This window comes from Theobroma cacao, chromosome 2 (assembly GCF_000208745.1).
Source record: "Theobroma cacao cultivar B97-61/B2 chromosome 2, Criollo_cocoa_genome_V2, whole genome shotgun sequence".
Lineage (NCBI taxonomy): Eukaryota > Viridiplantae > Streptophyta > Magnoliopsida > Malvales > Malvaceae > Theobroma > Theobroma cacao.
The window spans coordinates 12,427,481-12,443,480 of NC_030851.1; the positions used below are offsets into that span (position 1 = coordinate 12,427,481).

General features: G+C 36.1%; 2 protein-coding genes and 1 non-coding gene across 3 annotated transcripts; 1 reads left to right on the plus strand and 2 right to left on the minus strand.

Moving 5' to 3' along the window:
- On the minus strand, positions 248-2,221 carry LOC18608832. The gene is made up of 5 exons (XM_018116609.1): positions 1,784-2,221; positions 1,309-1,672; positions 1,075-1,145; positions 813-911; positions 248-700 (listed from the first exon to the last, which is right to left on the minus strand). The coding sequence occupies exons 1-5, from the start codon at positions 2,036-2,038 to the stop codon at positions 593-595; spliced, it is 897 nt and encodes a 298-aa protein (XP_017972098.1). The 5' UTR covers positions 2,039-2,221; the 3' UTR covers positions 248-592.
- TRNAL-AAG lies at positions 2,306-2,386 on the plus strand. The gene has a single exon. It is a non-coding gene; the product is annotated as a tRNA-Leu (tRNA).
- LOC18608834 (ethylene-responsive transcription factor ERF113) lies at positions 6,407-9,777 on the minus strand. The gene is made up of 2 exons (XM_018116550.1): positions 9,144-9,777; positions 6,407-7,580 (listed from the first exon to the last, which is right to left on the minus strand). The coding sequence occupies exons 1-2, from the start codon at positions 9,286-9,288 to the stop codon at positions 7,015-7,017; spliced, it is 711 nt and encodes a 236-aa protein (XP_017972039.1). The 5' UTR covers positions 9,289-9,777; the 3' UTR covers positions 6,407-7,014.

Genomic DNA, 16,000 nt, shown 5'->3' on the forward strand with positions numbered 1-16,000 from the left:
AAAGTTGAAAAGATATTCAATAAATGAAAATAAAAGGAAGTACTAACTTTTATTTTTACTACTCATTATGGTAACTAACATCTCAATTCTGAAGCATGCTTCACTATTTTCATTACAAGTTAGTAATAATTTTCTTCTTCATTAGCATTAGTAATAATTTTCTTCTTCATTAGCATACTTGGTACAGGGTTTCCTGTTTCTTCAAGAACAATATCCAGATATTGTCAAACCCTCTGCAGATGGCAACTGTCACACTAATAAATATCCTCTTCGATGTTATTCATGTAGCAAACTACATTCATCAAAAGGACCATGTCCTCTATAATTAAAATTCTACAATTCTATACTTGTTGTCTGTAAAGGGTATAAGTATTTGGTTATGTTATTTACAGTAACAGCTATTTTCACACATTTATTTTCAAGATGAAGTGAAGACACCCATCATCTGGAGGCTGAAAAGTTTCCATGCTATACATATATGCTAACTAAAGAAACATCACACGCAACATTCAGAGGAAACAAACAAAATTATCTACCTCAAAACTTTTTTCCTCATTTTAATTAACACAACGTCCTATTTAAGTGTGACTTCTTAAGTATCCGACTGCAATTTCTGTAGCTCAAGTTTCTCAGCCAAGGCCTTCTTTTCATCCTCGGGAAGAGAATTGAACATGAAGACAGATTTGTCACCGATATCATCCTTGAATGCGAACAAGAGAGCATTAGAACAATGACATTTGTTGTTTCATAAAACAAAAGCTAATCGGCTTGGACATGCCTAAACATTAATATTTGATCAAGTAATAAGGTACCTTAATGGGCTGAGTAAACTTCCTTCCAGCAAATATAACAAAGAGAGCCATCCAGGAAGCCAGTAATGTAAGTTTCACTCCATCATCCATCAAACCAGTCTGCATTTCAAGTACAGCTCGTCAGGAGCTTCATCAATCAGAGCTCAAAAGCTACAATAATTAAGATGTTAAACAGTTTGATGATCATGTTGTCAATCAATACACTGACCCGAGCCCCAACAAAGGTAGCAAAAGTAAAAGTATCAAGTTGCAAGATAAATACCAGGTGCCCAAGCAGAACTGTCGGTATAATGAAAGTTAGAATACCAGCTTCCAACTTCCCATAGCAGAGGCCTGTTTGCAGATTAAAGCTAATGATATAAGAATGAGCTGATAGTGTGTTACTAATTCACAACAACACACTATTAGGCAATTAAATGCACATATGAAGTCAGAACATACAATTTCTGTAGTAAAGCTTGATTGAATGAGAATGGGGGCTTGACTATGACATTACCTTCTTTGAAAACAAGTCCTGTCAATGAAGCAAAGAGAGGGCCGACAAACCAGACAGCCGTCGGGTTATCAACAACATACTGCACCAAGTTCTCCCCAGCTGGTTGAGCAAGTGCTATGTACGTTGCCAATGACCCAACAACACCCAGTGCCCATAATGCTTGAAGGGTACGTTTAAGCTCAGTTACATAGATGTGAATCAAATATAAGGATAGGCCCAGTCCACCGGCACCAATCAGGTAAAACAGATTAAGATTTTGCTCAATAATTTCTTTCAACGCAAAGTTGTCAGGCAAAATTGCAGCTGATGCAGCAATTACAAATGATGAAGCAGCAGTCACTAAACCTGATCTGTACAAGACAACCTGCCAAGTTCCAGCTTAAGATAAGGTAAGGAATTATTTCATTTCGAATAAGTTTCCACAAAATTTCACTAATAACTTAGGATCTACAGCAGAGACAAAAAAATTCATTACCTCGCGGACGTCTTCAGGATCAACGGTCCAGGGGCCAAAAGCGCCTTGATAAACCGTTCGATCAATGGACCCCTGAGAGCTTTCACTCACAGCTTTGCACGTTATCTTCCCATTTCTAACTCCAACCTTAAACAACGATGACGATGAGTAGGAGGATGGTTTCTGGGAGCTTGTTGAGGGCTTAACTCGGGATTTGGTAAGTGTGGTAGGAGGCGCGACTAAGGTTGTCGACAACACGCGCGACGCCATAACCATGCGGCTCGGGCTTGCTCGATTTCGTTCTCGTAATTAATTAATTTTAATTTTTTTTTCTGGTCCTGTAAACATTTTGATATCACGCCGGGCCTACTGGAGTTGTTTAAAATGTGTTGCTACTGGCTGTTGAATGAATTGGATAAATCTAGATTACATTCCGTACTTGTCTGTTTCTAACAGCGAGTATTCGTATATTACACTCGCAATAAGATTTTTCTTTTTGTTAAAAAAATATCATTAATTTCTGGTAGCGATATTTTAAATAGTGTTGAGATGGCCGAGTTGGTCCAAGGCGCCAGATTAAGGTTCTGGTCCGAAAGGGCGTGGGTTCAAATCCCACTCTCAACAATAAATTTTTCTTAAAATGGGCTAACCGAAGTTTGTTCAGAGCCCATCCGTAATTGGGTCTTCAAATTCATATGGCCATCCTTAATTGTGTGTGCAAATTCATGTACGAGCCTGGGCCTACAAACTTAGCCCGTGCACGGGCTCCATCTCCACAGTACATCTTGGCAACATAGAAAAAGTTCATTTTAATGTTATTTCAGGGCATACAGGTAAAGTTTCTTTTTCCTATGTTATATTATTGACACCATATTTTGAAAGAGGATTCGGCTAATGGTGCTATAAGCAATTTTTAAAATTAGTTAAAATTTCTTTTTAGAAATATACTTTTTTTATTTATTATATTATTCTCATCAAATTTAAGAACAGACAATATAGAAATTGTAAGTTTTGTTTATAAATGTTATCTTAACAAGTACATATAAATATTCTTTAACATTTTACCTTTTAAAGATTATTCTGGGAATCATTAAAAATTTTCAATATATATATATATATATTAATGAATAAGGGTATGGCATTGGATACAAAATCAACTCGTATAAGATTGGACCAATATATTGATTGTTTTACCTGGGTTTGTGTGTGTCACAGATTTTTTTTTTTTGCAATTAAATGGGGTGTATAATAAGTTAAATTTAAAGACAATTGTTAACTAAATATAATGTCATAGGGACTTCAGGTGCTCTATTTTGGATCGTATTAATTGGTTGGTCCAGTAATAATATTCCTTAGGATGTCTAATTCTGTATTCAATTCTTCTTATCCGTCATGATCAACTCACCAAATTAAAACATTCTCAATTAGAAGGTGAACCACTATGCTGAGATCCCATCACATTTTATCATTTTGGATCGTTGGATATGCTTCAACATTTTTGGAACCGTTAGATGCTTTTGCTGCTGCGGCAACCGGCCGGGACGAAGGTAAATCAGCCCGAGGAGTTCAAAAAACACAAACAAAAGAGAGACGGGGAAAGAGGGGCAGTACCGACAGGCGTTAGGGTCCGGCCACCGGAGCAGTGAAATCCGACCGGTCTAAAACTGTATCCGTCATTGTTTGCTTTTGGTCTTCACCAGAAAAAATCTCAATTAAAGTGGTCACCGAAAAGAAGGCCCAAGCTTTGACCACGACTTCACTCGTATTATTTTCCATTTCATGATCAAAACGACGCTAAAATCTATCCTCTCAGGCTCAAATTGATTCACTTTCTCCTTTCCATTTTGTCACGCATGTCCTTTGCAATCATCTTTTTATGATTTTTGTTTCGAAACCCTTTTTCCCTCTACCGCACGATGAACAGAGAAAATTAAATTTGTTCGCCACTTTTGCAGAAAACAAAAAAGAGAAAAAACAAGAGAAGCCCACACCCCACCTAAAATCGTTTTCCATCAAATCAGTTGCAGAGAAGAAGAAGCATAGGCCAAGCCTTTCATGTGCATGCGGGCAGAGCCTGATATTTCCAAAACGCTCAATAGAAATCAAGATGGATCATAATTGTACTTTTCTTTGATGGAGGGCGAGGGAATCAAAAAGCAAGCAGGCAAAGAGCCGAAGCCGCAAAATTTGACGTCGGGAAGCCGAAAGCACGGTACGCCACGTCACGATCGATAAAAATGGTCCCCTACAAAAAAGGCTCTTTCTTTGTCGTGGCATTGGGAAGAGGAGCGGCCCATCACGTCATATTTCACGCGGCTTACGTTGGGTTCTTTTTTGGACTTTCAATTATTTATTTATTTTTTTAAAAAAGAAGAAGCTTCGCTTATTTTTGTCGGCTTGTCAGTTCTTGGGCTTTGGACGATCTGGGGTGGCCCACTAAAGTTCGCTTTCTGGAGCAACTTGGCCAAGGCCCACTGCTGCTTCTGCATGCGTTTTGCTTAAAGTTCATCATCAACACCGAGGACGCTTCCGCCAAACACCAAAAAAAAGGAAAAAAAGAACAAGGCTAAATCCCCACCACTTTCAACTCTTTTAAAGATCAATACAAACAATGCTATACCTTAGAAAGAGATTGGGTTCGGACCCGTGTCCCAAAGCATGCAAATTCTGTGCTACGATATTATTATTTAATATTGAAAGAATATTCTTGTTCAATGTTTACTTCACTTCCAACCTTTGGTGTCTGGCAAGTGTGTGTCGTGTTGGCCCACTTTGGTAAAGAGGAACAAACGAGTCACGGGACGGGACAAAAAACAAGTCACTGCCGTCCAATGTGGGAGGGTTTAAAAGGAATATTTAAGGTAAAGGCATTAGTTCATGCATGAGGATGATGATGCTAATAAATGGGGTAATGGCTTGTTACTATTTTGGTTATGGTTTTTATCAAAGAAACCATGATTAGTGGACAGTTTTTGATGAGGATTAATATGTCATACTGATTTGATTAAAGGAAAAGCCAAAATGCAGGCGCCATCAATATTATATATATATATATATATATATATATATATATATATAGATATTCCTCCACATATCTTTGACATATACTGCAAGTCACGCCCCCACCTTTTGATTTTGATTGACAGTAAAAACGTCATGAAATGCGACCAAGATTTTTGTTCTGCTTCATCATAATCAAGACGGTGGCTTACTGATTGTTCCTCATATAATTATCGCAGTTGAACGCTTGTATTAGTCCTCGTTGACATGCTGAGCCTTTAGCTCCATTCTCCACCGCACTTCTTTGCTTAAAAAAGAAAGATACTGCGTACGAGAAAATTATAAGCCAATGGGAAATGCCAATGTTTGGCTCCAAATTACTGCTTTTATTGTCCTTTTTCCCTTGTTCGCAGAGTTGCTTTCAAAACCCATCTCCAATGTGACGACCACGTTCTATGGATAAATTGCATACCCTACATTTCTATTACTAGTAAATAATTGAAACGAGTTGGCATAAAGACTTTTCGCTTTCTTTTACTCATACTCTTCTTCTTCCTCGACTACTACTACTACTACTACTAATCTTTTCTTTCACTCTTTCCAACTACGGCCATGTGTATCCAACCAATTAAGTCAAAACTAAGATTTGCTTCACCCTATCTTATTCGCCAAGTCCAGACAACCGTTGATTTGGTTAACTCCCGAGGTGGTGCACAGTCAAGAAAGTCAACTACCGCACATGGTGCTGGAGTTTTAGCAGTGGAGGAAAAATTAAGGAATTTTAAAATGAAAAAAATATTTGATATAATGACAATGTATAACTTCTATACATTATCAACTTACTATATCTTCGACACTTTTGTTTGTTTTTTTTTTTTGAAAAGCAATAGTAATATTAGTTATTCAAAAAAGAAAATTTAACAGGACTAATTCTGATGTACAAAACTGCAGAACTTTTCAAACAAATGTAGTAAAAATCCAAACTCAGAAGGTCTCAGGAAGCAAAACAAATACAGAGAAGAGGTAAACAAGCCTCAATCTTTCCAAGCCCAGAAAATAATGAGGTATTATTTTCGAAAGAAATAAAGAGTTGATATTAAAACTTGATTTCATTTTGAGATCTTATTAATCTTTTATTTTTTTCAAAATAATATCTGTAAAAATTTGATAACTTGTCCATATACAGAAATGATATATTGTCAGTACATCACATATTAATCTTTTTAAAATATGCATAAACAATGGAGTATAGAAATTCCCAATGCATGCAATCCCTTTTGAAAAGAATAATCTATTTTCTTGATTCCATTTCGCTTGTACATCTCATTAAGGTCATGGATGTATGATGGTGCATGCTTAATTAGTATAATTTTATGTTGAGGTCTTGACCCTCTAGAGAATTGGATGCGAAGACCGCCACCTTAGCTCAAAAAGGATTAGGTAAAGACTACCATAATAAGCTGAGAGAAAACAAAATACTACCATAACAATAAGACACTTTTCCACAAAGTTAAGTGTAACTTTATCTTTTGAAAATTGGAATAAAAGAGCAAAAGACAATCACAGGCGTGTTAAAATATAGATAAACTCATTTGAAGGTTACAAATATATACATATATATATATATATATCTAATCACAAGAATGATAAAGGGCAGTCCTTTTATTCTACAGTACATTCTCCACTACATAATTAATTAGTACCATCCCTCATAAGAATCAGAACACAAGTGGCTTAGAATACTTGAAAAAGACATTAATTAAGCAAACTCATGATCTCTAGCTTACAATCAAAAGAGCTATAACATGCTCAATTTAATGTTTGATCCAACCATTCCTTTTTAAGGTGGAACGAGGAAAGAAGGGAAAAGATGAGAGAATATTAAGAAAAGGAAGTGCAAGGGCTAGACGAGCTCCCAGTCGCCGAAAATTACTTGGAAGCTGACCTTTAACGTCTTTGTCCATGTTGCTTCTTCTATTCAAACTCAGTAGGCCTCCAGCTCTAAAAACAACAATAGATATAGTGGCGGTGCTACTTGAAAAGGTGCTCATAGGAAAATGAATCATGCACTTCCCACTAACCAATTCTTCTGTATTTCTAACTCATAATATTTTGCAAGGAGTGCCACCAGTTGGAATCATGTGTTGGAAGTAACAAATGGGAGTGCTTGCGGCATTATCCTATTGCCTAATATCAAAATGGTAGCATAGTAGAATTTTCAATGACCTCTTGATATAGAACTCGAAAAACAACTACTCGCTTCGGTTACTTGGATCAGAGTCCTTCCCATATTGCTCCGGATAATCAGAACCAGAAGAGCTCTCATACTTGGTTGAAAATCTTGTCTGGTCTTGATGGTGGTATTGTGATGAGATGTTGGGTGACGCCGCCATTGACGGAAACTGTGGAGATAGAGGTTCTTGATTGAAGAGATTTGAAGTGTAATAAGAGATATCAGCATCATTACTACTTGAAAGTAGTTGTGCGTATTGAAACAAGTGGGGATATGAATCCTGCGACCATGATGGAGGAGTAGCTGCTGGCGTAGGATTTTGGTCAGGACGGACAGTACTTGAATCTCCATGACCCGTGAAATAGCTTACCTCCGTATTCCCTTGAACTCGTTCAGGAAAATTTAGTTTTGCCTTGGTTCCTTTGAACTTAAGAGCAGCTCTATCATATGCAAGGGCTGCATCCTCAGCTGTGTCAAAAGTGCCAAGCCAGACTCGGGCTGCTTTCTTGGGGTCGCGTATTTCAGCTGCCCATTTGCCCCATGGCCTTTGCCTCACTCCTCTGTAATGTCTTCTCCTTGTATTTTCTTCACATACGGAAAGCCAATGCATGACATCGCATATAAATGCCACCAAATTATAAATGTCAAGAAATTTACTCATAGCCTCTGATTCTTCAGCATTTAGCAACATAGATAAACAATATAAAATTTAGCTTGAATTATGAGTGTATCTGAAGTAGGAAAAATGAAAAATGACACTGTTAATTAGCAGACTACGATTCGATGCATGAACTAAAGTTTATAGTTATATATATGCTATTATGTCCAAGTCTTTTGCATGGTTTTGCATGCAATCACGACACAAAGGGCAGCAAGAAGTGGTGGGGGCATTAGGCAGTGCTCTATTTTATAATCATATATTAATGACATTATGTGTGTGAAAGTAGAGTTTTATGTCCTAACTTGGTGATCACAGTTTGTTTCCTTTTCTTCCCTAGTGGTCGAAATGATACACTATAGTTAACGAAAGCCTTAGGGATAAACACGAGAAAGCGGTTGGTACTAAGTTTAATACTAAAGAATAAACTGCACTTCTGATCCGTGGTTTCTGACTACCATACCTTTGGCAAATGCATTGAAAAAGAAGGAAAGATGCATGCAATCATGATGGTTCAATGTATTTTGTTTCCCTATACTTTTCTTCTTCCAATTAACTAGCTAAAGCTTTTAAACGACTAGTGTTCTAACACCACAAGGACTTAAAAATCGAGTTTACTAGGCATTGTTTTGGCTTTAGTGGGGTTTAAGTGTCCATCTTCCAAGGCCACAAGTCCAAGGAATGATGAAGAAAGCGGGAATTGAAACCCAGATTTCTTGGTAGAATAATAGAAACCCCAGTAGTCAATTTTCAAAGTTAGGCAGAATTTTAAAGCAAAGAATGTAAAGATTGGTTGCTCGGTCAAAGAAGAAAATAAAATGGAATGAGAGTATCCCACGCAAGGGACACTGGCCCTTCTTTTTCATAATTTTGACAATCAGAAGCATATAGCTTAACCAGTAGTAACTAGATAACAAGAAGCTATCTCGCTGACTAGCTCGCTATTCGACCAGAACACTTCCACTACAAAACAATAAAATAAATAAAAGGTTTGGTTTTCGGTCATGTGGGAAAACTTAGAAAAAGCTTGGAAGAATGTCTTGTGCAAACACAGTACAATCATTTATTTTATAGACAGGGGCAGGGAGAGAGGAGAGACACTTCTTTACGGAAAGTAGCTGGAGCCCCTAGATACATTGAACTTGACTAACCCTAAATTTCCATTTCCGTCCTGACGAGTTACACACTAAAAAGAAAAGAGGTAAAATCAAGACAGGTAGATCTCTCTCTCTCTCAAGGGGAAATTTTGAAGGCAAACAAAAAGGAAAACTTAAGATAGAGATAGATCACGACTGCTACGACCAAACAAAAGTTAATATCCGAAAGACGGACAAAAGAAGCACAACCAGCAAAACGTTGACAATCGATCTTTAACGAGTACTAACACGTATTCTTAACTGCTTGCTTTTGCTTACAGAAACAACCCTAGCTGGCTACCTTACCATTAAAATTTAATTAAAGAGATGATAGTCAAAGATATATGTATCTACCTTGATCTTGAACAGGTTGAGGAGGGTCAGGCTCTTCTTTCACCGCAGATTGTGATAAGGGCACCGACGATGGTGTGAAACTAAGCTGCTCATCGCTCCCGCCGGTTCCCATCACATGAGTAAGAGCTGTAACCATGGCTGTCATATCCGCTGCTTCAGGCCAAGAAGTTGCAGCATAATTTTCAGCTGCAGCTGTGAAGTCATCACGTCCTTTGTCTTTCTCCTCCGATGTTTCGGATGGAAGCGGCCGTTTTCCATGCCTCCGATCCACCTTTTCTGAAAGATTTAGAAAACTAATAAATACTGATATCTATTCTGCAAATTTATGAAACTGCTTTGTGATGAAGACAGGGCTAGCTGGCTAGCTAGCTGCCAAGGTAATGCATATGAATTGAGAGAAGTTGGGGAGAATAAGACAGGGAAGTTGAAGGATCGGATCAAAGAGTGTGGGGGTGTAATTTGGGTTAATATATAGGGAGGAAAGTAGAAGAGGAGAATAGGGTTTTACTAGGACTGTGGATTGCAGTTGTATCTTTATTTATTTTTTCTGGGTTACTATAAATGTTTTTGAGATCGAGAAAGTTTGAAAATATTTACTCAAAAAAATGCTCCCCCACTCCTGTGTTACTACTTGGCCGAAAAGAGAAATTTGAACCCAAAAATTAAAATAAAGGTAAAGGGGATACGTACAAAGGTGACCCGACGGTGCACATGTTTCTCACGTGCACGCATCTTATATTGGGTATTGACATGTGGTCGGATCCATTATTTGTGTTCAACACGAGGGAGGGAAAAAATTGAAAAAGGGAAGACATCTTTTTTTTCCTTTCAAACAAGTCCATTTTATTTATAGAAACATAGCGTGTCCAACATAAAGAACTGGAACAACAGCACAAACCCCAGTTGATGCTAAAACAGCCAAAAATAAAATTACAAACACTATGCAGCTCGTTACATCATAAACAACAAGGTAAAGGTCATGAACAGAAACATCAATCCTAGTGGGAATCATGTCACTCCGAGCCCCTTTTCACCAACATACGCTAAACATATTAGGTCTATCAATCCCCATTTTTTGCTACAGAATCGATGAAGCATGTGGCCTCCCTGTAAGTGACTTCTCTGATCACTCTTTGCAAACTGTCAATGTTAGCAAACACTTTCCACATCCCCTATGACTATCATTCCGTTTAGATATCCATGATAGAGCAACACAAATATCTAATTCTAACACCAAAGATTATAAACGTTTCCATGAATAGGAAGTAAAAAATTGTAAGACAGTTTTAATTGCTAAAATTTCAGGCTCACGTTCACCCTAGGGATCAAAGAAAAGGCTTACCACATACCTTCGCTATCCTTAAGGACACATCCACAATCTGCCGATTCGAGCTTATCTTTCACAGAACCGTCAATGTTAAATTTTAACTTATCTTCCTTTGGGGTAATCCAACAAATCCCTCTCTTTGGCTCTTTTGTTATCAAGGACCTTTTCGACATCCAATGCATGGCACGTCCACCAACCAACTTCCGTTAAAGCCCCTCATTCTCTATTGCATTGATCTAAAACTTCAATCTCATTTTGATCATGAAAACCACCTCTCTCTCATTTCTTAGAATTGAATATCAAATAGTTCCTAGCTAACCATAATGACCACACCATAGCCTTCACCATTGTCATCCACCTTTTTTGCAACCAATTGTTTGTCATAAGACCTTCACAATACTTTATCATTTTCGAGATTGATGATAACATCACCCGATTATAACCCCACCACTCAAAATCGCAACACCATATTGTCCCTGAAAACTAACACGTTAAGAGCATGTGTACACACTTTTCCTCTACAACACCACACCAAGCACACATAGAGTTCTCATGATAAAGGAAATACCCCTAGCTTTTAAGAAACTTTTTGTGGGAATGCTCTCCAGTAGCACTAACCACAGAAAATATTGTATTTTAGGGGAAACCATAAATTCCCAAATTGAAGAGTACCACATTATATTACCGCCTATATGAGTTTGCCCACCGAACATTGCCATCACCTTTGTAATTGAAAATTTACTTTTATTGTCTAATTCCTCTATGGAAGGGTCCTTCTTATCATTATCAATGTAAACCTTTTGGAAAGTAGTTAACAGTTTTTAAAAATCTCTTTCTTTCACCCAAAAAGAGGACGCCTAAGTCAAACTCCCACTTCTCATATCCCACCTATACATCTTCCATTATAGCTCTCTTATCTTTCACTATGGCGAAAAGTCTTGAAAAGATCTCTATTAAGGGGGAGTTTGAAACCTATTTACGAAACTAAAACAAAATGAGACGTCCATCACCCATTACCCACCTATAACTCTCCATGTTTACTACTTTATCAACCCTTTCCAAATCTGCTAAGCAGATTATATTTTTTTCAAATATTCGATATCTTACCCTTGTGGTGACAGAACGATAACCAACTCAAAACACATTCACCGTATTTCTCACATAACAATCTCCTCCAAAGAGTATTATGGTCCTAACGATACCATTACACCATTTACTTAATAATGTCACATTTTTTTTGCACAAGATTAACAACACTTAAACCTTTTGCCTTTTTTAGTTGACACACTACCTTCACTTCAATTTGGCAATCCTTTTATTGTTTTTCTCCCCTTTTCCACAAAAAAGATCTCCTCAGTCTTTTCAGTTGCTTAATCACTCCTTTTGGCGCTTGAAAAATAAAAAGATAGTATAAATGTAAAGAATTCAATATTGGGTTAATCAATGTAATGAGTCCACCAAATGATAGGTATTGATTTAGCCAACGTACCAATTGATCCCTAAACTTTTTCAGCACAGGCTCCCAAGTCTTCATGCTCCTAGGATTTGCACCAATAAGGATTCCCAAATAGATAAAAGGAAAGGAATTTAATCTATAGCCTAGGATTTTCATGATTTCTCTTTCTTTGCTCCCCTCAATACCTATTGGGAAAACTTTAGATCTGCCAAAGTTGATTTTTAGCGTCGAGGTCATTGTGAAACACCTAAGTAGCCTTCTTTCATTCTTTGCCCCTTTCGCATTTGTTTCTAAGAAATTCACAATATCGTTAACAAAATGCAAATATGAAAAGGTAATACTTAAGTAGGAAGCCTTGACTCCTCTGAAAAGATTAAGATCTTTAGCCTTCACAATAAGCATATGAAAGGCCTCAACTGCAACAATGGAAAAAAAAAAAAAGATAATGAGTCTTCCTGTTGAAGTCTTTTAGATGTGGAAAAGTCTCTCGTTGCGACCTATTGAGTAAAATGGCAACTTTCACAATGAAGACACACTAAAAAAATTCATTGGCACCATTTTGCCCTAAATCCCGTACTCCTTATAACGACTATTAAGAACTTCCATTCCAACAAATTAAAGGCTTTCTCAAAGTCAGTCTTCAAAATAACCATTCGTTATTGAAAAGTTTCTTCTTCATATTGTGAGTGATTTTGCTCGCCAACAAAGTATCATCCATGATCGAAATACACATCGATTGTCACTCACCACCTTATCAGTGACATGTTTCAACCTATTAGTGAGAATTTTAGCCAATATCTTGTATAAAGAATTGACTAAACTAATAGGCTTGAACTCTTTAAAAGAAAAAGGGTTATCCCACCTATGGGATAATAGTTATGAAGTTTGAATTGATATCTTTTTCCAATTTCTCTATATGGGAAAAATCTATCATGAATTCCAAAAATTCACCATTTAACAGTGATCACATCTTTTACTAGAAGTTAAAGTTATAACCATTATGTCCCGGGGCCTTAAATATTCCATTCTCCCAAATTGTTGCCTTCATTTCCTCCATAGTGAAAGTTTGTTTCAAAAAGTTCACATCTTGGGTGGAAAGTACCTTGAAATATAAATCTCTAATCGTTGGTCTCATGATCGCGATACTCGTGGACAATTGTTCAAAGTATTCCACTGATGCTTCCTTCACCTTTTTTGAGTTTGAAATCCAGTACTCTTTCCACATAACCCTTCTAAGTGGTTTCATTAGCCCTAGCTTTGATTTTACTATGAAAGAATTTTGTATTAGGATCTCCTTAAGTAATCCAATAAACTCTAATTTTTATCTCCATTGTGACTCTTTTGGTCTTACCACCATCCATAATTCATTGATAAACTTTTTCTTCTTTTAATTTCATCTGTCGATAAGGTGTCTCAAATCACCCACTTTGTCCAATTCTTCAATTTACTTTTCAAGAATATCAACTTTTCATTCATATTCCCAAAAGTTGTTTTGTTCTATTGTTTCAAAAAGTGTTTTAATTTCCCTAATTTCGAATGCAGTTTAAAACCCCGATACCTTTTGGATCTTAATAGCTTCTATTGGTCTCCAATTTCTTTATTGAAGTCCTTATGGTTCAACCAATAGTCAATAAAAAGAAAAAGACATGGGCCTCGATCTTTCTCTTCCGATAAAAGTAGAATAGGGTAATGATATGAACATAATCTCTTCAACCTTCTTTAAGAGAGGTCCCTAAAATGCATCATTCATTCTAGTGACACCAAAAACTTGTCTAATCTACTTTTTTTTGATTGGCCACTATATCATGTAAATTTTTTATGTATCAAGGGTAGATCCTTCTCCTTTACTAATGAAGCCATTAAAATTCACAACCCAAGTTCTTTCCATTGAGCATAATTTTATCTTTTTAGCATTATGGTTTGCATTAAAATCACCTACCATGCACTAAATTATCTGTTTATTTGCCATAAAGATCCAAGATCGCATTCCATAATAGTTTTTTCTCCACTGTCTCACAAGATGCATACACATTATTATGTTACATTCAAACTTCACTATTATCTATCAACCGCACAAATAGATAAAACTATCAATTGTGTCTACCATATTCTTGGAAAATCTACTCTTATTTCATACTACCAATAAACCCTCAAATATTCCTACAGATGGCAATAATCCCAATCAAAATTATGTTCTCCCCAAATTCTCCCAACCATCTATCATCCAATGTTTCGTTTTCATTTCTTGCATTAACACTATATTTGACTTAGCACTAGTAATCATTCTCCCAAGGGTTTTGATCTTCACGTCACTGTTAAAACCTTTAATATTCCAATCTAAGATCCTCATTCTTGTTGATAAAAAAACCTCCCCTTTATTGAACAGAATCTTTAACTTAAGCAATAACCATGGCCAACTTAGTAAACATATAAAATCATATCGATGATAAAACTTATCATTGCAATAGGAATAATAGATAAAGAGACAACTAAACTCAACCAACAACCAAAACCACAAACAAACCAACACCATACAACTTAAAAATAATAAGCTAATTAAAAAAATTAAAAAAAGATCAGAAAAAGTTATCCACACCAGACCTATCTTTAGTTTCAAATTGTGCTAACTCCTCAATAATTCTTTCTTCATAATTTCCTAGATTAATTAAGTTAAGCTTCTTGCCCACCAACCAAGTTTCTTTAGCTCCCATCCTTATGACCCAATTTCCATTTTCGATGTTCTCATTCAAGAGTGAGCCATTGACAATGTTGGTGTATTTTCAAAATAAAATATTGTATCTTTATTTGAAAAGCTATATTAGCTTAAAGGCTATGTTACATAGTGTGACATAGTGCAAATATTGAATTGTAGGTGGTTTTTCATATGAATAGTTATGTCTTTTGGTAAAGTGACATATTGGAAAAATAATTTTAAATAAAAAGGTTATGATACAATTGGAAAAACACTACAGCTCAAAAGTTTGAATACGAAAAGTTATGTTTTTATATTATAGTTCAAAGATTATGTCTTATGAAATGAATGGTTGTCTTTTCATAAGTTGATTATTGAAACAATACCTTTATCTAAGGATTGTGTCTTGCAAAATGCAAAAGAATCTTTAAGACAAAGAGGTGCCTCGATGAAAGGATTGTGTCCTTGAGAAGAGACATTTGCAAGCCTATATAAATGACTTGTTACTATCAATTTTGACATACCAAAACAAATAAGACAAGAGTAGAAAAATCAAGAGAGATAAAAGTGTTATGTTCTAAAAGTAAACATAAACACTTGAGTTCCCATCATTTATCAAAGGAATCCAAATTTCTTATAATCTACTTGTTGTAAAAAGTAGGCTTTAAGGCCAATTAACTTTGCAAACTCTCGATTGTATCTAGCGATTTGCTTTCATAAAGTGCAAAAACGAAGTTAGACGTTGACTTCACTGTATCTTTAAAGTTATTCGCATAATTTCCATTTTGCATACCAAGTGGTGAGGGCGAAATAAGTTTTAAAGATAGCGTCTATTGAAAAGCTTGCCTTGAAGTCAATTTTTCTGATTCCTTACATTAATAGACAATTGACTATTTTTTAATTTGCTTGGCTTTCCTGCCTATTCTTATTTCTTTTTTTTTTGTCTTGTTTCTTATTTCTAAATCACCACTTTTTCCACTTTATGCATCTCTTTGTTTTGTTGGCATCTTTTTTTCTTTCTTCTTTTGTATCCAAATCAATAAATACCTAATTTTCCCTTTCTTATTCAAGGGTTTTAGGTTCACAAGTTAAAATTCTTTTCAAATTGCCATTATCTTTTCTTTCTTGATGACCCACAATTGATTAGTCATTTGGTTCTAACCTCATTACTAAGTTAGGGCCTTTACTAATTCTAATCTCAACTTCATTGTCTTGGCCCAACTTAGATAACTCTTTAAGGTCGACTAATTTTGGGCTCTCCACAACTACTAGGCTTTCCAACTAAGATTAGTTTTGTTTATTTGTTACCCACACTAGTCATTAAGGATGAGAGGGATCGAAACACTTTTCTAGGCTTTTCCATCTCAAGTGTAAACATTGGG

Bases quoted from the DNA above. Each gene is read 5' to 3' on its own strand.
- LOC18608832 (XM_018116609.1), bottom strand. From the start codon at position 2,038: ATGGTTATGGCGTCGCGCGTGTTGTCGACAACCTTAGTCGCGCCTCCT. The intron at 1,673-1,783 runs GTAATGAATTTT...GGAACTTGGCAG, and splicing joins ATCCTGAAGACGTCCGCGAG to GTTGTCTTGTACAGATCAGG. The intron at 701-812 runs GTACCTTATTAC...TTCGCATTCAAG, and splicing joins AGTTTACTCAGCCCATTAAG to GATGATATCGGTGACAAATC.
- LOC18608834 (XM_018116550.1), bottom strand. From the start codon at position 9,288: ATGACAGCCATGGTTACAGCTCTTACTCATGTGATGGGAACCGGCGGG. The intron at 7,581-9,143 runs GTAGATACATAT...CCGTATGTGAAG, and splicing joins TCAACCTGTTCAAGATCAAG to AAAATACAAGGAGAAGACAT.